Here is a 23,585-nt window from a genome sequence, read left to right as displayed (position 1 = left end):
CAAAATGAAGGTTTTGATGTTAGAAACAACTTTTGTTTTGGACTTTTTCTAAAGTTTTCGATGTACAGGCCAAAAAAAAAAAAAATCCAAAAAAAAATTTCAAGAAGCTGTCTCAAAAAAGGTTTTGATGTTAGAAACAACTTTTGTTTTGGACTTTTTCTAAATTTTGCGTTTTCGAACAAATTTAAAGGTGTTAAAAAAAAAAATGAAAAAAAAAAATTTTTTTAAAAAATTTCTCTATAAAAATAAGGATACTTTTTTGCTCAAAAAAAGCCATGCTTTTGTCATTTTCCCCAACTTTGAGACCTGGGCCCCAGATTTTTTTGTTCAAGTCGGGAGATTCTTTGCCTCAATTCGAATTATTTGGAATGTTTACTGTCGTTTAGCACCTTACCGTCTTTGATTCTGACAATTTTTCGATGTTTTTAGGCCGGCGTTTCACAAAATGGGCCCTTTTTGTGCTGTAAAAACAAAGTAGGAACATATACTACAAAAATTTTATTTCAAGAGCTGAAAATTTTGTTTCAAGAGCTAAATATTTTATTTCAAGAGCTAAAAGTTTTTTTAAGAGCTAAATATTTTATTTCAAGAGCTAAAAGTTTGTTTCAAGATCAAAGACTTTAACTTAATTCATTTTCTCTTTTCAGATTATCGCTCGTTTGGTCATCGCATGTCGTCCTTCCATTCAATTAACCAAAATCATCACTGGAAATCAATTGCTCCAACTTCTCCGCATTGCCGTATGGGAAAATCAGCAACAACCATGGGCCGTACATGCGATTTCTTGCTTGCTCCAAGACATTTTAGACGCCGACAAGAACTACAAAAATGCCGAACTCGAAGACGAAGGCATGGAAGTTGATGCTGCCTTTGAACGGGACTCGGATATCGCTCTCGGAGGCAGTCAAGACGCTTGTAGCAGCAATTCTTCGGCAGGATCGTCATCTGCCGCGCACTCAAGTAGCATTCAAGTGTCATCGAGTGGCATGGATATGAGCAGCAATAGTGCCGATTCGATATTCAAACCTATACAATTTCATAATCCGCCGCCGCCAGCGACTTATACGACGACTTCGTATGCTGACGGTAAGTTTATTTAAAATTTTATTTAAATTTTGCTTGATTTGGATTAATTGAAATATTTTTTTTTTGCTTTTTTCCAGCAGTCAAGGGCAAATTACCTTGTTTGATGGAATGCGAAGACGCCGAAATGGACGAACTTCTCGATAACTTGCTGGAACGCGAAAAAACTCGCAACAAAAAAGAATCTGGCGTCTCACAAGCGCAACGTGCTCAAAACGGATCTGGACTAACAATTCTTTATCGTTCAGTTTCTTCCGCCATGGATGCTCGGCTCGAACACGGTTTAGACATGGCAACAGAAATCGCTCTTCGTCGCCTTACGATGCGCTCTTCTGTCACCCTCTTCGCTTGTTTACCGCAAAATTTGTCGCAATCCCCGAACGCATCGCCAATGGAGCCGGAATCATGGTCTCCTGACTTACTTGATTCATGGTCGAGTCCCGAATACAATTCACGCATCGAAACAAACGCGATGCTCGTGGAAGCCTTCGACAACATCTTCTACGACTTGAATCTGAAAGAAACGTGGTTAGATTTGGAGAAAATAATGCAATTATGGCTGACGCTAAATGGAGAAATGGTCGAACAAGCAAACGGAAATGGCTTCGGACATAATGCGTACAAACCGAAGATTGCGTTCGGCGAGCGCGCCATGAGCGGTTTACTCAAAACGCTCGCTACGAGTCCAATTATCAAACTGCGCACGTGGTGTCTTGGTTTCCAGTGTCTCATAATGGCTTGCAAACCGCCCGTTGATCTGCTGGACAGCAATTCGACGCAAGAAAAGGTTTGTCGTCGCATGGGACAACTTCTCACGGAAGACCCGAACTTCGAACAAGTTCTTTTGCGTTTCTTCTCGGGCACTGATCGATGCGCTTCCTCCATCGAAAATAGTCGATATGCTGGTCCGACAATTTGTAAGCTACTTGTTGAGCTATTTGGCTGCATTTCGAGCAAATGTAGCTGCAAACAGCAATTAAAAGAGATTTTATTACGTGTCACGATGAATTTAGTGCAACCGAATGGCGCAATTGCCATGCAGCAAGGTCCCATCGATGCTCAAAGTCAACTCGTGAAGGAATTATTGAAATACACTTTCGACAAAAACGATTTAGGTGTCGCCATGAACCTGCTACAACACATTTCTCAACTCGTTTACACAAACATCGCCAACGAGGAACGAATTTACTGCAAAAAATCGTCGGAAACGAGTAGCAATAACAACGTCTTCGGCAGTTTGTTTGCCACAGTGCTCGGCTCCGAGAGTTCGCGTCATTGCAAAACTGTCACTGACAACACGCTGCACGTTAGTTTGCTAAAACTCTCGTTAATTCTCATCAAAACGAAGATTCCGCGTACGGAAGAGACCTCTAGCGGTAGCGAAGATCAAATCATGTCGGATGCGGATCCCAACGAAAGTCAAACCGACGAAAGCAAAGCTGAACAACAAAAAATTCCCTGCTTCGCTGATACAATTTTACAACATCCGCCAACGATGAACCGACTTTTGAGCTCGTTATCGGCTTGCAGTAATTCATCGTTCGCCATGTTGGTTGCGTCGTCACTTTACACATCGTGTTCCAGCGAAAGTAAGAACGCCATCAGTGAGCCGCAGAATGTAGCCGATGCCGTATTTCAACTTTTGATCGCTTTGACTAAAACGGCTACGCAGCAGCGGTTTGTGGTGAAGCCTTTGTACGATTTTTTGAGTTCTGCAGCGAATCAAGCTTATGCTTTGCCCAAATTGCAACTTTCTGAGCCATTTTTGTGGTTTATTTTGAAGGTGCTTGAAACATCAGAGTCTGTGCAGACTTTTGCTGAGCTCGGCGGGATTCGGGTTTTGTGTCAAAGTCTCGTGAGAAGCAACAGAACGCTAATTAACACTCAACCAAGTCTCGTTTCGATGATAATGCAGCACATTTCCCGCACCTCGGGCAGTTTACAGTCAAATTTGACGGGAACAATCAAAAAATCCAACATCCCAGCGGCTAAAAACGAAGAAGGATTGATAAATTTCGCGCCATATTGCACAATTTCGAGCGACAATCCAACCGCTCAACCTGCTGATGTTTTAATTCAGAATCCGATCGCATCGCATCGACGTGCGAGAACGCCCGCATGGAGTTATCTCTTCTATCCGAATGAAAGCCACGTGGATTTGACGATCACGCTACCGGCAGCCATTTTGTTGAAGGAAATCCAGTTACAACCTCACGTTTCGACATTGGCGTCATGCCCATCAGCTGTCGCTGTGGAAATTACGCGCGATAACAACGTTGGCCCGATCCCGATCAGTCAACCAATTGCCACGATCGGCATGACGTGTATCCGTTTGAAGTTCAATCAACCTGAAATTGCCACAAGTGTCGTTATTCGGCTTTATCGACCCACGGATAGTACTAACATCGGTTTGACGCAAATTTTGGTACTCGGATCGACGACTTTTAGCGAAAACTCGACGCCGAAAGAGGTTCCCGGCATGGATGAGGAAATTCATTCAAAATCAAGTCTCGGTTGGCTGAGAATTTTGGCGCAATGTTTCAACGTGGCGACATTTAACGCCCCCGCTGAAGAGGAAAATCTCGTTATTTCGCAAGGAGCCGAAGTTAATGGCTTCTTAGAAGCTTGTGTTTCATTGCTGAGTGTTCCTTGTCCGAATCCGAATTACGCACTGTCGAATTTAGAAACTGTTTTGCTGAAATTAGGACTTTATAGTCGCGAATTAGGCCTGCAGCTGATCGATAACTTGCTAAGACAGGCAATTCCGCAGAGTTTGAAGCACAATAATGATGCCGTTTCCGATCTCTTGTACATTTTGTGCACGACGCAGGACAATTACACGCGAGATCGGATCGAAACAATGCTACGCTGGGTCGAAGGAATGTACCAACATGACAGATTCGCCTTCCCTGAACCAGTTTCGGGGCATGTCAAGTGTTTGGCGTCGGTACTATGGCAAGCGTATGCTGTGACGTTAGTGCCCGACTTGCCAAATATGATCACAAAAAGTCTGTTTGAGTCGCTCTACAAATGGCGACTCGCTTTGGAGACAGATGCGCCCATGCAAAAAGCTATTGACGCCATGTTGTGTAGTATTTGTTGCATCCGCCCGGAAATGTTTACGATTTTGTTGCGTCGCATGGGGGTTCTCGTGCCAAATTTGTCGAATGACTTGAGTGCCTCGATCTCAGATGATCGAAAAGAAGATGCGGAACCAATGTCGGAAGATACGAACGAAGAATGGTACAGTCACTTGAGCATCGAGGATCTGTCAAAGTTGAATTTGACATCGCCACAGCTCAATACGATTGCTTTGGCTTGTCAAAGCCCGTTGGCGATTCAATTGCTCATCGACTCAGGTCTGCCATCGTTATTCGCATCAGCAATTCTGGAGTTTTGTCATCGCGAAATGAGTAAAAATGCGAAAGAAGTCGAAATTGAGCCGGAATGTTTGACAGATTCGGCTAAAGACTCAGCAAACCGCTTGAATTCGAACAAGGGACAAGTCTATCCGATGGTAAATGTCATCAAAATAACGGAAATTTTGAATTTCTTTGCGGAAATTTGCGCTGAAGGCACGATGCGTGACTGGCTCGGCTCCTACGAAGGCTCAGTCTTCTGGGAACCGCTCCTGAATCTCTTGTGCAACAGCAAAATCTACTCCGGAACCAATTCTGAGCATTGTTCTGTGATAACGCCGCAGCCATATTTGAAACTAGAAGAAGCTGTCATCAAATTTATGTCTCGCGTAACTTCTTGTCATCCGAAAAATCAAGAAACTTTCACAAGTAACCTCATTTTTGTCATTCGAAAAGCAGAAAAGGCGGGAAATAGTAATCAAAATAATGGCGGGAACTCCTATAAGAATAGCATTTCGGGATTCACGAGACGATTAGTTCTACAAATCTTGCTGGAAAGTGAGAAAATCCTCGTTTCCGTGAGAAGTGAACTTCCGTTGCAGAAAAAGGAACAAAGTGGTCAACTCATAAGTCATCATCCATCGAAACGACCAAATTCGCATCATTTATTGTTCTATTTGAGCACAAATGTCAAATGTCACGAAGTGCTCGAGCAATGTGGGAGCGTTTATAGCAATTTACTGCCCAGCATGCCAACGTTCGATCGCGCTGGGAACGAAGCCGGCGGTAATTCGAGCGGTTTGTCGTCAGTTCGTGAGTCGCGTAAGGAACTTTTCGAAATTGGGCTTGGCATGGGACTCGGAATGGAGTTCTTAAGTGTTGCTGCTGGCGTGACAGCGAAGGATAAACGACTGAAAGAGGCGAAAAATCAAGCGGCGACATTAAAGAAGGATCTTTTCTCGGTGTTCAAGATGAAAATCGACGATTCAAAGTCAATGTCGCAAATTTCCGATTTTGGTCAGCTGGTTCATAATGCCTGCCCTGATTTTATTCTCTCGAATGACACGACAATTTCGCAAATTTTGGCAATGTTGAAAGCTAATAACATTTCGCTGTCGACTCCTTGCATCAATTTGACCTTGGTTCAAGGACGAAAGACGCCGCCATGTTTGGATGAAATAATGCGCGCCGACGACGACACGCCCCCTATGAAAGCAGCTGATTTTGTGCCCCTCCCCTCGCCATTGCAGATCTTTTCGGCACGCGGGGGACTTTCATTGCTCGCTCATTATCTCCCAACGGTTTATCCGGAAACGCCAAAGTCTCAAATTGCCCCGATGGATAAGGAAAAGTCGTGCATGCATCAAACGAACGACTGGGTAAAAGTCGAGCCGAACGAGGAAATTTACGAAGATCTTGACGATACGTTGACCGAGTCGTCGTCAAAGTTGCCGGTGATAACGTCGGTGCCGCAACACTCGTTAGCGGCTTTTGGACTGTTCCTGAAGCTGCCGGCTTATTCGGAGGTTTTGTTGAGAGATAAAATTAAGGCGCAATGTTTGTTAAGGTTGATTCTTGGCGTCACGGGAGACGGAGAAGGGAATGAGATTTACAGTTTGGCACTTTCGTCGTCGTTGCCCACGTTGCCGTTCGAGGTTTTTAGACAGCTGTTGGATTCGTCGCCACTGACGACAGATGATGGGGTCTTGCTTAGACGAATGGTGATTGAAGTTGGAGCAATTCATCTCGTTCTCAATTGTTTGGGCATTTTTACGCATCATACGAGCCAAAGTTATCAAGTTCCTGGAACGCAAGAGGTGAGAAATTTTTAATTTCATTATTTTTACCGCATTTCGAAGAAAAAATGCGGTATTAAACTGAGTTCGAAAATGTGAAATGAGGAGTTCGAAAATGTGAAATGAGGAGTTCGAAAATGTGAAATGAGGGGTTCGAAAATCTGGAATAAGGAGTACGAAAAGCAAAGATACATATGCAACCTCGAAATGCGGTTTAGTATGTCGTTCTTTAGACGACTACTTTCTCTATTTTTTAAAATAATTTTAAAATTATTTTTTTTAATATTTAAAAAAAATAATTTTTTAAAAATTAATTTTAATATTTTTTTAAAATCATTTTATTTTTGTTTAATTTTTCTAATTTTCTAAAAATTAAATTTAATATTTAAAAATTTTATTTTAATTTTTTTTTTAATTAATTTTAACATTTTTTTTAATTCTTTAAAAATTAATTTAAATTAGGTACCTAATTATTTTTAATTTTTTAAAAATTTATTTGAATTAATTAAATTTTTTTAATTTGAAAAAAAAAACTAATTTTTATTTAAATTAAATTAAAATTATTAAATTTAAATTATTAATTAATTTAATTTGATTAAATTTTTTAATTAATTTATTTTTATCATTAATTTATTTTTAAAAATTTATTTTAATTTTCTAAAAAATAACTTTAATTTTTTTGAAAATATTTTTTTTGATTTTTAAAATTTAATTTTAATTATGTGTATTTAATTAATTTTTCTTTATTTTTTTTAGCTTCAACCGAATGTCAAAACTGCCTCAAGTTCAATAGAAGAGCCCGTTCCGTCATTGTCAGACGATAAAGGGCACATGTATTGGGCAAAGGGAACAGGATTTGGTACAGGATCGACGCAGCAATCGTGGAATGTGGAACAAGCGTTATTGCGGCAAAAGAGCGAGGAAGAGCATGTGACGGTTTTGTTGCAGGTAAACATTTCAATAATTTTATAAAAATTTTAAAAGAAAAAATAATTATTTATTTTCGAAAATCCCACACTAAAAATAACTTTTTTTGTCCATTTTTAATTTTTAGATTTTTTTTATTTTCGAATTAAAAAAAAATAATAACTTTTCTTCACTAAAAATTATTAACATATCTTTCATTTTTTTTTTGAAAATTTTTTAAATTAAAAAAAATAAAAATAATAAACATAAATGGTCAAAAAATAATTTAATTTTTAATCAATAAATAAGATTTAATTATTTATAAAAAATTTTAATTTAATTTTTAAATTTTATTTTTTTATAAAATTTAAATTAAATTTTTTCCTTAAATTTGACCTTAAAAATTTTTTTTTTCTCGAATATCAAATTTAATTTTAGAAAATTACTGAATTCAGTGATAGAATAACTCATTTTGGGAATATTTTCATATTAATTTTCACTTCAAACACATTTAAAGACGTTTCAAACCCAAAAACATCTCCCCTTTGGTCGACATGAGCGGAAGTCTCGTATTATAAATCGGCGGATAGTTCGTTTTTGGCGTAAACTCAAACTCAAAATTCATCAAAAGTAGAGCTAAGGCCAATTTAACGGTCATTTTCGCGAATCTCTCTCCAATGCAAATGCGTTGACCTTCACCGAATGGCATGTAAATTTGCGTATGTTGACTTTCTTTGCTGGCAAAACGCGTGGGATCATATTTTTCCGGGTCAGGGAAGTGATCGGGGTCCAATTGGTAGCTGTAAATGGGAATGTTGACACTTTGTCCTTTCGGTATGACATAATTGGTGTTTGGAATGCGATAATTTTCGTTCGCCACGCGAAGCAGCATGGGAGCGAGAGGGTACATTCGAAGGGTTTCTGAAAAGAAATAAGAGGTTGAATTAGCAAAATGGCGATTTTCAAATTTTTGTTTTTTTTTTTGAATTCGATAAATAAAAAATTATTTTTAATTGCGTTTAAAGAAAAGTCTGACCTTTTTTCACGAAAAAATTAAAATCGGAAAATTTTGTTTCTAATTTATGAAATTACGAATAGCAAAAAAGTAGAATTTCATATTTTAACGATATTTATTACACTTTTAATGTTTTTATCAGAAATTAAGGAAAAAATATTTTTTTAATTGAAATTTTGTATATGTTTTTCATAAAAATATGAAAATCGACTCGAAAACATTCAAAAATCCAATTTAAATTTGGAAAAATGTAGTTTTGAAATTTTTAACGGTCAATTTTTGAACTGGCATTTACAAATGTTTGGTCGACTAGATCTAAATTTTTCTTTTTATTATTTTTTCTATCCAAAACCATAAAAATGGACCCTTAATTTTTATTTGAATCAGCAAAAAGGCGATTTACAAATTTTTAATATTTTTAAAAGTAAATTTTGAATAATTTTTTTAACGAAAACTAAAAAGGATCGAGAAATTATTAATTGATTTAATTATTACCGTAATCTACATAATGCTAAGAGAATTTAAAAATCTTTTCTCTTAACGAAAATGGAAGTCAAAATTCGTTCTCTTAACATTTTTTCGTTTCAAATTCTAATTTTTGAAAATTTTGAACTAAAATATTTGAAATTTCAACTAATTTTGTACTTTTATGTATTTTTTTAATTTTTGTGTCAAAAACATTTAAAAATTAAAATTTGTTTAAAAAAATATTTAAAAATGTTAAAAAATTAAGAGAAATTGTTTTCTCTTAACTTCAAAATTAGCCTTCTCTTAATTTATCTACATTTTTTCGTTTCATTTGAATTTTAACGGTTTTTTTTCTCTTAGCATTATGTAGATTACGGTATTTTTCAAATATTTAAAAAATTTGAATCAGCAAAAATCAATTTTCAAATTTTTAACACAGATTTTTTAAAATGAAAATGTATAGTTGTTCATTAGAAAAATAATCTAATTTCTCAGTTTTTTGAGATTTTGTTCAATTTTTGACCCGAAAAACTAAAAATTAAATTTTTTAAAATTTGAATTAGCAAAAAGGCGATTTTCAAATTTTAACGATCATTTTTTGAATTGACATTTACAAATTTTTCGTTCTAAATGTCAGTTTTTTCGATATTTTTTGATATTTTTAAGACTTTTTTAATGAAAAATCTTTAAAATCAAAATTTTAAATCAGAAAAAATCAAAATTTTCATCTCTTACCAAAGACACATTGATCAATGTACGTCAAATCCTGCAACATCTCGTACGTCATTTCACCATTGTGCTTCTTTAGCACCTCTTTCACGTGTTTTCGCGCTTCTTTTTGAATATCTTGATTGCGCGCCAACTCCAATAACGTGTAAGAAATCGCACTTGATGACGTTTCAAAGCCCGCAAAGAAGAAAACGAAGCATTGCGCCGCAATTTCATAAATCGACAATCCCTCGAGATCCCAATCTTTCTCGTCATTCGTCTTCTTTTCGTTATAAAGTCCAATCAAGAGATCCAAAAAGTCATTTCGCTGACTTCCATTCTTCTGACGATACGCCACATTTTGCTTCACCGTATTAAAGAAAAAATTCCGAATCTGATCCGTCAAAATTGTCAAATGCAGAATATTTTTGGAAAACCACGGAAAATTCTGCCCGAAAAAAACTTTGACAAAATTCACATTTTTCAGCAAAATTTTTCCCATTTTTCGGAATTCGGCATCCGGATCGGCGATACTGTTGCACTCCAAGCCAAAGGCACAAGACCCAATGACGTCAGTTGTGAAGCGTGCCAGCCATTCTTTGACATCAATTTGCGAGTCAATTTTTATCTCGGACGATATCTTATCGACGAGACGTTCCGCAATTGCCAGTATCGTCGGCGTCATGCCACGAATTTTGCCAGACGTGAAAACGGGCGTCACTTTTTCGCGAATTCGCTTCCATTGCTGGCCCGAAAGGATGAATAAATGCGAAACCATGGGATCGTCTTTGCGATTTTCGTACAATCCGCGACTGTGGAAGCTGGAAAAGTCTTTGATCAGGATTTGTTTGGCGATTTGCGGGTCAGCGATGATGAGAAGGGGCTCTAACAAGCGATAACCACCGAAAATTGGGCCTTTTTCTTTGAATTTGAGGTATTGTTGGTGCATTTGTTGCGCTAAATGGAGCTTATCGCCGATTCGGATAGTGCCAAAAGGGAAAACGGGCTTCGAATGAGGAATTCCGTGACGTTCCCAGTACTTGAATTTCCATTTGAAGATGTAAAAGTAGACGGAAATGATGGCGATGACAAACAATATTAATGTTGTTATCATTTTTTGCTCGAAAAATGACTAAAAATTGTTTGATACGTTCTTTTGCGTTGCTGAAATACGACTGAGAGATTGCAAGATGATAAAATTTGTTTTTATGGGTGCGTTTGAGAATTATTTTTCAAGGTCACGTTAAAAGAGAGAAACTAAATATGGAGAGAATTTAAATTTTTATCATGAAAATAGCGCGAATTTTATTATTTTTTAACGTTAAAGACAATGAGAACGAAAAAATTTATTTAAAAAAAATCATTTCTTATTAATTTAATTTATTATTAAATAAATTATTAATTAATTTTTAAATTAAAATTTTTAATTTATTTTTTTTTTATTAAATTAATACCGTAATGTAGATAATTCTTATGGAAATAAATAATCCGTTCTATTAACAAAAATAGGTTTTAAAATTCGTTCTATTAACATTTTTAAGTTAAAATTTTGATTTTTTAACAAAATTTTGAATTTTTCAATATTTTTAACAAAATTTTTGAGAATTTATGATTTTGATGAATTTTAATTAATTTATTTTATGAGAAATAATTTCAATTTCTTTCTAAATATTTGCTTAAAAAATCAAAAAATTAATGGAAAATTGTTGTTCTATTAACCTCAAAATTGATGTTTCATTAATTTTTAGCATTTTTTGAATTTGTAACGAATTTTTTTCCATAAGAATTATCTACGTTACGGTAATTTATTTTTTTTATTAAATTTATAATTCATTTTTAATTAAAATAAATTTAAGGTAAATGGAAAAAAAAACAAAAAACAATCTCCAATATAAAAAAATAATTATATAATTAATTTAATTTAATTAAAAATTAATTTTGGTTTTTTAAAAAAATAAATTATTAATTAATTTTTAATTAAAATATTTGAAGTTTAATTGAAAAAATTACTAAAAAATTTCTCCAATTTAAGTAATTATTAAATTAAAAATTAATTTTGGTTTTTAAAAAATAAATTATCAATTAATTTTTTTATTAATTTAATTTAATTTTTTATTTTATTATAATTTATTTTTTTAATTATTTTTTTATTATTTAACAAATAAATAATTTAATGTTTAAAATTTTATTAAATTTAAATATAAGGAAAAACAAATTTTATTTGCTATTGAATTAGCAAAGAGGCGATTTTCAAATTTCAACGGTCATTTTTTGAATTGACATTTTAAAATTTTTAATTCAAAAAGAAAAAAATGGCTACAATTTCGAAATTTTTTGACGATTTTTCTCAGAATGTAAAATTTTTAAAACAAAAATTAACGAAAAAAATTATTTTCAGGTACTTTCGAGCTACATCAACCCCGGTGACAAAGTTCCAAGCAGCTTTACGGACGAATCTGAGATCAATTATCGCGAACGAGACGAGTTACTGCCCGAATTGCCGCCGATTTTTCTGGATTTATTGCAGCAATCGTGTTTGATAGCCGCTTTGAGCTCCTATTTGAGGAATGATTCAGGTAAATTTTAATTTTTTCGTTTTTTAGAAATATTTTATTAAAAATTTTTTCTTTTTTTCTTTGCAGTTTTGGACATCACACGCCATATTCCCCTGTACCGTGCTATTTTGCAGCTCTTGCGGGCCGTTTCGTTATCTAATCAGTTGGTTTCGCTCTTGTTAATGCGTCAAAATGGCGAAAATCGTACTTCAATCGCTACTTTACTCTCCAATATGAAGTGCTGTGTCGATACTTATGCGAGTCGATTGAGGTAAAATTCAATATTTTTCTGTAAAAAACGAATTTTTAATAATTTTTTGTTGAATTTTAGGATCAAATCGAAGACAAAGACATCAAAAGCGGGTTTGACGACAATTACTTTGGATGACGGCGAAGATGAGGGACTGGCATTGCTTATTCCAGACATTCAGGAGACTTATATGTTGGTGCAAAATGCCACGAGTTCGGATATGTCGATGCAGGAGGAGCAGGAACAAATTCAATCAATTGAGCGCCCTTCGATGCAATCGATCGAGGAGAAATATCTCGAGCTCATGAAGAAGTTGCAATTCGGTGAGTTGAATTTTGAAGGATTTTTAGTATTTTGAAGAAAAAAAAATTGATATAGATTGGTCACGTGGTTAAAATTTTTAAATTGTGCATAAGGGGAAATTTTAAAATGTGCACTGGGGTAAAAATTTAAAATTTGCATTAGGGCAAAAAATTATATTTCACAGAAAATTTCGAAAAACCCAAATAGTTTACTCAAAAAATCTAAAAATGCTCATTGGGGTGAAAATTTAAACTGTTCACTGAGCAAAAATTTCAAAATGTTATTTGGGGCAAAAGTTCAAAAATTTAATTTTTCATAGAAGAGAGAGAAATTTTCAAATATTTATTGAGACAAAACTTTTATTTTTATCATTGAAGGAAATTTTTGAAATGTACACTGGGTTAAAATTTCAAAAATTTTATTGGGGTAAAAATTTAAAAATGTCCATTGAGGCAAAAATTAAAAATTCGCTGAAGGATTTTTGAAAATATTTATTGGAACAAAACTCAAAAATTTTTTTTGAATAAAATTTTCGAAATGTACACTGGGGCCAAAATTTAAAAAAATGTTCATTGGGTAAAAAATCTATTTTTCAACAGAATTTGTTTTTTTTTTTTTGAATTTTTTTAATATTTTTCCTTCTAAATTTTCAGATACATTTGAGATGATTGCCGAAAGTGACAACGGCTTCAAATTCACCATTTCCCATCATTTTGAGACAAATGTACGAATGGCGGGCGATCGTGGGCATCCGGCACGCGTCAAACGCTTAGCACAGGAAACCGTTACCTTATCAACTAGTTTGCCACTTTCATACAGTAGCTCTGTATTTGTACGCTGTGATACTGATAGACTGGACATTATGAAGGTAAAATGCGAAATCTGTTAAAATCTTGTTATGTTTTTTGACAAAATGTTATTTTTTAGGTATTAATAACCGGACCAGCTGACACGCCATACGCCAATGGCTGCTTCGAGTTCGATGTCTATTTTCCACCTGACTATCCAAATTCGCCGATGATGATAAATTTGGAAACAACTGGCCGGAATTCCGTCAGATTCAATCCGAATTTGTACAATGACGGCAAAGTGTGTTTATCTGTGCTGAATACGTGGCACGGGAGACCCGAGGAAAAATGGAATGCACAAACGTCGAGTTTCTTGCAAGTGAGTTTTGAAATTTTTTCGATTTTTATTTAAAAAATTAATCTCAAAAAAATTTACAAAAATTTTATAATTGAATTAGCAAAGAGGCGATTTACAAATTTTTATTTAGTTTATATTTTTTTTAATTTTTAATTATTTGAAAAACTTCTTTTTTAATTATTTTTTTATTTTTAATTCTTTTTAAATTTTTATTATTTTTAATTATTTTTTTGATTGTTATTTAATTCTTTTAAAAACTTTGTTTTAATTTTATTTTTTAAATTCTTTTTTTTTTATTTTTTAATTTTTTAAAAATAATTTTAAATTTTTTCTATTTTTTATTTTTAATTCTTCTTAATTTTTATAAAAAATTCTCTTTAAATTATTTATTTTAATTTTAATTTTTTTTTTTTGAATTTTTAAAAATGATTAAAAATTTTTTTAACATTTTTATTTTTTTTTTACATTGAAATTTTTAAATTTACCAAGAAAAAAATTGAACTTTTTACTAAAAAAAATCGATAAATTAAAGTTTTTCATATTTTTAAACGAAATTTTCTCATTTCAGGTGTTAGTCTCTATCCAAAGTTTGATATTAGTGGGTGAACCATACTTTAATGAACCTGGATTTGAAAGAAGTCGAGGAACGCCAGCTGCCACTCATAGTTCGAAAGAGTACAATAGCAACATTTATCAGGCGACAGTTCGATGGGCGATGTTAGAACAGCTGAAAAATCCATGCCCGTGCTTCAAAGAAGTAAGTTTTCACTAAATTTTGCTTATTTTAACTCAAAAAATCATTTTTTAAAATTATTTTTGAAATTTTTTGTACTTTTCAGGTGATTCACACTCATTTCTGGCTGAAGCGCAACGAAATCTGCACGCAAATCGAAAACTGGATCGCCGAACTGAGCAAGCCGCAGTACAGCGAACGCAACGGTCGTACAATTTCCTTCAATTCCATGGTGCTTCGTCGTAATTACCGTCAATTACGCGAGGAACTTGCCAAATTACCGCCTCCTCCGGGTCTCGAAGAGATGAACAACCCGTTCAGCATGGCAGCAACGACTCCCACAACGCCCTCAAATAGCGCCACAGCGAGCGGCAGCACAAGCATGAGTCACAGCCAGCAAATGTCCGACATGGATTTCATCAATACGACAAGCACGTCGCCCAAAATGGATTGTCTCGAGGACGAAAATGCCTCGGTGTCGAGTACGTTGCTCAACGATGCCCTGTCGCAGCACGTTCTCTTCAATAATGTCGCCGCAACGACAAAAACTAACGCCACTGTGGACGAAGATGGCGCCAGCAACGAAAGCGGCAACAATAATCAGCATCACATGGGTCAGGGAAGCAGCGGAGAAAGTAGCACGTCGAGTAGCAAAGAGCAAATTACCACTTCCGAAATGATCTGCAAGGTCATGGAGAACCAGATGAAGGACCTGAATCAACTCGATAATCTGTTTGCATTCGAGGATGCCGACTGTAGCGAATGATTAATATAAAAAATTATGTGAAAAATGGACTGTGTCTCCCGAAAAAACTTTAATTTTCTCACAAAACAAACCCCTTTATTACTACCTACTAATTATTATAATTATATTGCACACGAACCGAATGTAGATCGCTAGTGTTAAGTTCAAAACAAACAAAAAAATGTATGATAATCGTATAAAAATACCAAAAAAGGGCAAATAGTATGAATTACAAACAAAAAAATAATAAATTATAATTTAAAACGAATAAAGAAAGAACGTCCTTGAAGAATTTCCTTACTTTCCTTAAATTTAAACTATAATTATTATTATTACATATTCCGACCACCCTCAAAAGTTAGTCACGTAAAGATATTTCTTTTATATCTGAACAAAAAAAATCAATGTGAAGCATTAGTTTTTAAACAAGCTTAATTTAATAATCGCGATAAAAAAAATTAACTTCAAAAATAAAAAAAAAATAATTTTAAGCTGTGTTTAAAAAGCATTCATTATCGAGAAATGTTTACAACATAATTTAATTAAAAATAAAAATGAAAGAAAAAATTACGTAAAAAATTTAGTTTTTTTTATGAAATTTTTCTCTACAGGTGGAAATTCTTTTGTTGGAGAAAATTCTTTGGAAAAACGGAATATGGAGGTATCAATTCACATCAAACACATGAGATTTGTTTCGATGTTCGTTCTACCGTAAAATGTTATTTTTCATCATTTTGTGTTGTGACAGAAAAAGAGAGAGAGAAAGGTGGGTTGGAAAGTTTTGTGATAATTTTTTGATTTTACAAATTGATTAGTTTTTTTCAAGATTGGTTTTTTAGAAGTTTTGAGTTATAAAATGATTAAAAATGATAAATTAGAGCCCTCTGACAAATTTCTATCCATTTGGAGCAAGATTTGACAAAAATAGCTTTGACACAGTTTTTGACACAGTTTTTGACACAGTTTTTTTCTTGATTTAGTTTTCAAATCAAAACTGTGTCAAAGAAAAAATTTTTTTTCAGTTTCAATTTTTTTGCAGTTTTGAGTTATAAAATGATTAAAAATGATAAATTAGAGCCCTCTGACAAATTTTTATCCATTTGGAGCAAAATTTGACAAAAATTGCTTTGACAGTTTTTGAAAATTTAGTTTTCAAATCAAAACTTGTCAAAGAAAAAATTTTTTTTCAGTTTCAATTTTTTGGCAGTTTTGAGTTATAAAATGATTAAAAATGATAAATTTTGACATTTGGAGCAAGATTTGACAAAAATTGCTTTGACACAGTTTTTTTGCTCTTGATTTAGTTTTTAAAACAAAACTATGTCAAAGAAAAAATTTTTTTTCAGTTTCAATTTTTTGGCAGTTTTGAGTTATAAAATGATTAAAAATGATAAATTAGAGCCCTCTGACAAATTTTTATCCATTTGGAGCAAGATTTGACAAAAATAGCTTTGACACAGTTTTTGACACAGTTTTTGACACAGTTTTTTTGCTCTTGATTTAGTTTTTAAAACAAAACTATGTCAAAGAAAAAATTTTTTTTCAGTTTCAATTTTTTGGCAGTTTTGAGTTATAAAATGATTAAAAATGATAAATTAGAGCCCTCTGACAAATTTCTATCCATTTGGAGCAAGATTTGACAAAAATAGCTTTGACACAGTTTTTGACATAGTTTTTGACACAGTTTTTTTGCTCTTGATTTAGTTTTTAAAACAAAACTATGTCAAAGAAAAAATTTTTTTTCAGTTTCAATTTTTTGGCAGTTTTGAGTTATAAAATGATTAAAAATGATAAATTAGAGCCCTCTGACAAATTTTTATCCATTTGGAGCAAGATTTGACAAAAATAGCTTTGACACAGTTTTTTTGCTCTTGATTTAGTTTTTAAAACAAAACTATGTCAGAGAAAAAATTTTTTTTCAGTTTCAATTTTTTGGCAGTTTTGAGTTATAAAATGATTAAAAATGATAAATTAGAGCCCTCTGACAAATTTTTATCATTTGGAGCAAGATTTGACAAAAATAGCTTTGACACAGTTTTTGACACAGTTTTTTTGCTCTTGATTTAGTTTTTAAAACAAAACTATGTCAAAGAAAAAATTTTTTTTCAGTTTCAATTTTTTGGCAGTTTTGAGTTATAAAATGATTAAAAATGATAAATTAGAGCCCTCTGACAAATGTCTATCCATTTGGAGCAAGATTTGACAAAAATAGCTTTGACACAGTTTTTTTGCTCTTGATTTAGTTTTTAAAACAAAACTATGTCAGAAAAAATTTTTTTTCAGTTTCAATTTTTTTCAGTTTTGATATTAGATTTTTAAGAACAAAACAAGATTTGACAAAAATGCTTTGACACAGTTTTTGACATAGTTTTTGACACAGTTTTTTTGCTCTTGATTTAATGTCAAAGAAAAAATTTTTTTTCAGTTTCAATTTTTTGGCAGTTTTGAGTTATAAAATGATTAAAAATGATAAATTAGAGCCCTCTGACAAATTTTTATCCATTTGGAGCAAGATTTGACAAAAATAGCTTTGACACAGTTTTTGACACAGTTTTTTTGCTCTTGATTTAGTTTTTAAAACAAAACTATGTCAGAGAAAAAATTTTTTTTCAGTTTCAATTTTTTGGCAGTTTTGAGTTATAAAATGATTAAAAATGATAAATTAGAGCCCTCTGACAAATTTTTATCCATTTGGAGCAAGATTTGACAAAAATTGCTTTGACACAGTTTTTGACACAGTTTTTTTGCTCTTGATTTAGTTTTTAAAACAAAATTGACACAGTTTTTTTGCTCTTGATTTAGTTTTTAAAACAAAACTATGTCAAAGAAAAAATTTTTTTTTCAGTTTCAATTTTTTGGCAGTTTTGAGTTATAAAATGATTAAAAATGATAAATTAGAGACCAATTTTTATCCATTTCTGACAAAGTTTTTGACACAGTTTTTTTGCTCTTGATTTAGTTTTTAAAACAAAACTTGTCAAAGAAAAAATTTTTTTTCAGTTTCAATTTTTTGGCAGTTTTGAGTTATAAAATGATTAAAAATGATAAATTAGAGCCCTCTGACAAATTTTTATCCAAGCAAGATTTGACAAAAATAGCTTTGACACAGTTTTTGACACAGTTTTTTTGCTCTTGATTTAGTTTTTAAAACAAAACTATGTCAAAGAAAAAATTTTTTTTCAGTTTCAATTTTTTGGCAGTTTTGAGTTATAAAATGATTAAAAATGATAAATTAGAGCCCTCTGACAAATTTTTATCCATTTGGAGCAAGATTTGACAAAAATAGCTTTGACACATTTTTTGACACAGTTTTTTTGCTCTTGATTTAGTTTTTAAAACAAAACTATGTCAAAGAAAAAATTTTTTTTCAGTTTCAATTTTTTGGCAGTTTTGAGTTATAAAATGATTAAAAATGATATATTAGAGCCCTCTGACAAATTTCTATCCATTTGGAGCAAGATTTGACAAAAATAGCTTTGACACAGTTTTTGACACAGTTTTTTTGCTCTTGATTTAGTTTTTAAAACAAAACTATGTCAGAGAAAAATTTTTTTTTTTTTTTCTTGATTTAAAAAGTTTTGGAGCAAAAACAAAACTATGTCAAAGACACAGTTTTTTTGCTCTTGATTTAAAACTATGTTTTTTTTTTCAGTTTCAATTTTTTGGCAGTTTTGAGTTATAAAATGATTAAAAATGATAAATTAGAGCTCTCTGACAAATTTTTTCTACTTGACATCCAAAAGCTCATGTACTTTCCAAACCACCCCTTGCAGCAGCACCAATATCGTCATATACTAAAAAGAGAAAAAAAATCAGTCACCTTCTTTTATTATTATTTTCCTTTTGACTCACAACAATACAAAAAACCAGAAAACAAGTCAGCCTTACTGTAATCATAAAGCAAAAATTGTCACAAAAATATTGATAGAAAACAGAAACAAATTTTCTGCTTCCGTACACTTTGGAGAAAAAAAAATTGGAATCAACATTTTTCCCGTTCCATTGTTCCTCTTCACTTCATGTACAATCATTTTGCCATCAGAAGAACTTCATATATCGACTTTTACTTGACTCCAAGGACAAAGCAATTCAATTGGCGCCTCTTCCGCTGCCTTTCAATATTTTTCAATCCATATCATTTCAAAAGATCAATTTCTCTTATATTCCCGAGATTGATGTTAATATTACTTCTTCATGTCGTCGTAAATGTGGCGACTGAAATTTTTTTCTCTAAAATATTGCAATTGATTTTTTTTCTTAGCTCGCATGTCTTCGATAGTTTGTCATGACTTTGTCATTTTTTTACTGAAATCAGCATTTTTTCGTCAAAAATGGATTTACTTGATGGAGCAAAGAAGGCAATAATTTGTTATTACTTGTCCCAGATCATGGGAAATGTGTGTGTGTGTGTGTAGTTTGATAAATGGAGCAGATTGTAACGTAAAGAAGAATTTGGATCATAACAGCTAAAATAATTGCTTTTGAAATCCCTGCCAGGTACAAAAAAATAATGAAAAAAAAAAATTTTTAAAAAAATAATATTTTTTTATGAAAAAAATGCTGTAAAAATTTAAAAATAAACGAATTGTTTTTTTCAGCTCATATTTTAAATAATTTAAAGCATAAGAATATTTAAAAATATTTTATTTCACAATCTTTTTATTCTGTACTTTTTAAGATTTTTCGAAAAGTTTTATAAAGTTTTTGGAATATTTAACAAATTTTAATTAATAAATAAATTCTGAGATTTTTTCCCAATGCACATTTTAAAAATGGTCCCAATGCATATTTTAAAATTTAACCCCAATGCAAATTTCGAAAATTTTCCCAATGCAAAATCTAAAGTTCATCCCGAATGTAAATTCTGAGATTTTGTCCCAATGCACATTCCAAAAATTTTAACAAAATGAAATCTGTGAAATTTTGTCCTAATGCACATTTTAAAAATTAACCCCAATGCACATTTTAAAATTTAACCCCAATGCAATTTGTAATTTTTTTTCCCAATGCAAAATCTAAAGTTCATCCCGAATGTAAATTCTGAGATTTTGTCCCAATTTACATTCTAAAATTTAAGTTCACTGCAAATCTGTGAAATTTTGTCCTAATGCACATTTTAAAAATTAACCCCAATGCACATTTTAAAATTTAACCCCAATGCAATTTGTAAATTTTTTTCCCAATGCAAAATCTAAAGTTCATCCCGAATGTAAATTCTGAGATTTTGTCCCAATTTACATTTTAAAATTTAACCCCAATGCACATTTTAAAATTTAACTCCAATGCAATTTGTAAATTTTTTTCCCAATGCAAATTCTAAAGTTCATCCCAATGTAAATTCTGAAATTTTGTCCCTATTCACATTCTAACACTTTGCCCTAATGCATATTCTAAAATTTGTCCTAATGCATATTTTCCTAATGAACATTTTGAACCTTTTTACCTTTTTGATAAAGAAATTTAAATAAAAAAGCACACAACAAATTTAATTTAACATTAAAGAAGCTTATTTTCCACATGACATAAAATTATTCTTTTTAGAATAAAAAAAAAATTATAGAAAGTAGAGCAAAATATCGGATAATGTCACACACACATTGGGGTAGAAATTCTTGTAATCTGTTGGTAATTACACTCTTTTCTAACATATTTCATCCCAGAAAAGTGGCTGCATGAAGTACGTGCTTCAGGTTTAATTGTTCGTTCGGTGTCTAAAGTGCTGCTCTACGATGAACGAGACTTAAGCATGGATTAAAGCAGATTTTAATTTACAGGTTGACTGAATAAAGTGACGATAATAACTGTTTGTACAAAAAATTAATTCTCGTCTGCTTTGAACACTTTTTATTTTTTTAAATGGCTGGTTATGTGATAATGGGGCAGACTGGTTGTTCGTAATGTGGCTTCACATATGGCTGAAAAGAACATTTTCCGAACAATAAACTTTAAAATTATATTGCTTGCATGGCTCACATGTGCGGCAAAATGGCTGGAAACGCAATTCATGCGGAATTAATATTAAAATTTGTGAGTTTGTTGCGAAAAAAAAAGTTTTTTTTTAAAAATTGTGCATTTATGGAAAAACATAACAATGAAAGAGGCAACAACTATGTGCAATGTTTTGCTCTTTCCGTACAATTTGTTCTCGATGTTATTATTATTTTCTCAAATATATGTCGAGTTTGTTGTTTTTTCCATGAAATTCAGCTCAATTTTTTGATCTTGAACTTTTTTTCAATTTTTTCGTATTGTAAACTTTTTTTTTTAATTTTACTTGATACTCTTCAAAAATTGTTGAAGTTTGACGTCGTCATCTCTTGTTTCTTATTACGAAAAAAAAAAATTGTGGATTTGATGGTTTTCTTTATCAAAAAGTAATTTTTCAAATGTCGACCGGAAAAAATTTCTAGTATGTAACCATTTATGATTTTTACTCCATTTCTGCGAGATTTTTATCAATGATGACCTTTTTCCTCCCCTTTATCGTCGTTTTTTGATCTTTTTTTCCTACATTTTATGTCGAGTACTATTTGACACACATTGCTTGCGAGACAGAAGCAATAAGGTCACAGTCAAGAAGCCTCCTGCCGATAATTTCTTTCAGTTATACTCGTTCTTGCCTGTTGGTGTCTCTCTTGATAAAAATCGTATTTTATATTTTATTATTTGCACTATATGAGAACGTTGCGGTATCAGATAAGTTATTTGTCGATATATTTCGTGTGGTGCTCATGACAACGTTAAAAATTAATTTAAACTTTGGAAATTACAAAAATTTTTCAATTTATTGCAGGTGTGGTTGGTAAGGATGGACTTATGTTAGTAATGTAAAAGAAGGAGATAAACTAAGAAAATTATGAAAGGTAAAGGTAATTTTTACAAAAATAAAACATAAAATAAAATAAATAAATAATTAAAAAAAAAAATAAATATAAAAAAAAATAAATAAATAAAAGATTTTTCAATAAAAAAATATTTTATTTATTTTATAATTTTTATTTTTTTTTTATTTGTTTTTATTTTAATTTAAATTATTTTTTATTGGCTTAAATTATTTTATTTTATTTTATTTAATTTTTAATAATTTTAAATTTTATTATTTTTATTTTTTTATTTTATTTTATTTTTTTTATTTTTTTTTTATTTTTTTTTGTCGAATCATTTGAAGAGTTCAATTAAAACAGCTAATAATCGTCAGAATTGTAATCAGTAGTATCCTCATCGTCATCATATGAATTATTATCATCATCATAGTTAAATTCATATTCGTCTTTTGCATACCAATCAATGTGACTGACCTTGATGAGATGTTTATTGTTGTCAAACAATTCTTGAATTTTGATTTGATATCCAGCGGCATAAATTTTTCCAACACATAGCTTGAGTTTTGGACGATTTTTTAAATTTTTTAAGATCCGAATAAGCTCATCAAAAAAATGAAAATTTAGACAATGAACTTTCTGCATAACCATTAATTTAAGGTTTGACAAGGATTCGATCAAACTGAAAAAACTGAAAGTCCTTAGCTCATTATTTCCAATTGTCAATGATTCAAGGTTTGAGAGGCATTGAAGTTTATTAAAATCAGCATCCGTCAGGTTTTGAACTCCTTTCACTGATAATTTCTTCAAATTGGTAAGTTTGGAAATATGATCTATGTTTATTGAAAGTTCTAAGCTAATAATGTCAAGTTCCTCCAAGATATTTTTTTGACTTAATTTTTCCAATAACTTGTTCATCTCTTGAGCTGTGGCAGTTACATCTGTTCTTTGTTTCGGTATTTGAGTGATTTCTAATTTTTTCAACTTTGGTAAGTCATCCAAGATACTTATGTTTGGCGCCATTATGTTGAAGGAAAGTTCTTCAATTTCCTTAAGGTGGTTCGAAATGAATTCGATCAATTGAGAGCTATCTTTCAAATAATCTGGATAAGAATTCACTGGATGACATGTACTTATTTTAAGGTTTTTCAAGGTGAAATTCTTCTTCAAAACTTCTATAAGAGATTCTGAGGTTATTGAACAGCGAACAACTTCCAAGGATTTCAAATTCGTAACATATTTAAAAAAGTTTTCAGTGACATTACTTAAGTCAGTGACCTTCAATTCTTCAAGTTGAGTATCTTTAAAACAGTCACTCAGACTATCATAAATTTCAAGGCGATGATCTCCATTGAATGAAAAGCTTTTAAGACGTTTAACTAATGGAGTCAATTTGTGGAGTGAGTTGAAGTTGTTAAAATAAGAAATTCTGTGAACGTAACTCTCCAAATTTTCACAATTCTTGATAATCCATTCATAAATCGCTGATGTATCTTTGACTTGTGCAAGGAATGAATTGCTTAAATCAAGTGATTTGATCTTTGAACTCATGAACTTTAGAATTTTTAAGCAGTAATCATCGTATGAACATGAAAAATTCAGATTTGAAAATCTTGTTCGACTTTGAAGGATTAAAGTGTTAAAACGTCGGCAAATGACACGCATCTCCATTAATGTTGAAGTAACTTAAAAGATAC

The 23,585-nt window shown here is 31.9% G+C and overlaps 2 protein-coding genes across 4 annotated transcripts in view; one reads left to right on the top strand and one right to left on the bottom strand.

The window, feature by feature from the left end:
* LOC134833691 (baculoviral IAP repeat-containing protein 6) overlaps positions 1–15,574 on the top strand; it is a 32,235-nt gene extending 16,661 nt beyond the window's left edge. For 2 of the 3 annotated variants that reach the window (XM_063848106.1, XM_063848104.1), the window contains 10 exons: positions 648–1,086; positions 1,164–6,259; positions 6,995–7,186; positions 11,734–11,911; positions 11,978–12,161; positions 12,222–12,463; positions 13,097–13,311; positions 13,371–13,610; positions 14,158–14,346; positions 14,429–15,574. In XM_063848106.1, the coding sequence (XP_063704176.1) occupies positions 648–1,086; positions 1,164–6,259; positions 6,995–7,186; positions 11,734–11,911; positions 11,978–12,161; positions 12,222–12,463; positions 13,097–13,311; positions 13,371–13,610; positions 14,158–14,346; positions 14,429–15,088 (7,635 nt within the window). In that variant the 3' untranslated portion in view covers positions 15,089–15,574. The remainder of the gene's footprint in view (positions 1–647; positions 1,087–1,163; positions 6,260–6,994; positions 7,187–11,733; positions 11,912–11,977; positions 12,162–12,221; positions 12,464–13,096; positions 13,312–13,370; positions 13,611–14,157; positions 14,347–14,428) is intronic. The other variant, XM_063848105.1, reaches the window with a different exon arrangement.
* On the bottom strand, positions 6,959–10,500 carry LOC134833693 (probable cytochrome P450 6a14). The gene is made up of 2 exons (XM_063848107.1): positions 9,363–10,500; positions 6,959–8,065 (listed from the first exon to the last, which is right to left on the bottom strand). The coding sequence occupies exons 1-2, from the start codon at positions 10,447–10,449 to the stop codon at positions 7,656–7,658; spliced, it is 1,497 nt and encodes a 498-aa protein (XP_063704177.1). The 5' UTR covers positions 10,450–10,500; the 3' UTR covers positions 6,959–7,655.
* Positions 15,575–23,585: the final 8,011 nt, after the last annotated feature.

Source organism: Culicoides brevitarsis, chromosome 3 (assembly GCF_036172545.1).
Source record: "Culicoides brevitarsis isolate CSIRO-B50_1 chromosome 3, AGI_CSIRO_Cbre_v1, whole genome shotgun sequence".
NCBI classification, from domain to species: Eukaryota; Metazoa; Arthropoda; class Insecta; order Diptera; family Ceratopogonidae; genus Culicoides; species Culicoides brevitarsis.
Note: the sequence above shows the minus strand (reverse complement) of the source record. Positions and strands in the feature narration are given on the sequence as shown.

Excerpts from the sequence above, each read along its gene's own strand:
- LOC134833693 (XM_063848107.1), bottom strand. The coding sequence starts at position 10,449 with ATGATAACAACATTAATATTGTTTGTCATCGCCATCATTTCCGTCTAC. Across the intron at positions 8,066-9,362 it reads CATTGATCAATGTGTCTTTG|AAACCCTTCGAATGTACCCT; the intron begins GTAAGAGATGAA and ends ATTTCTTTTCAG.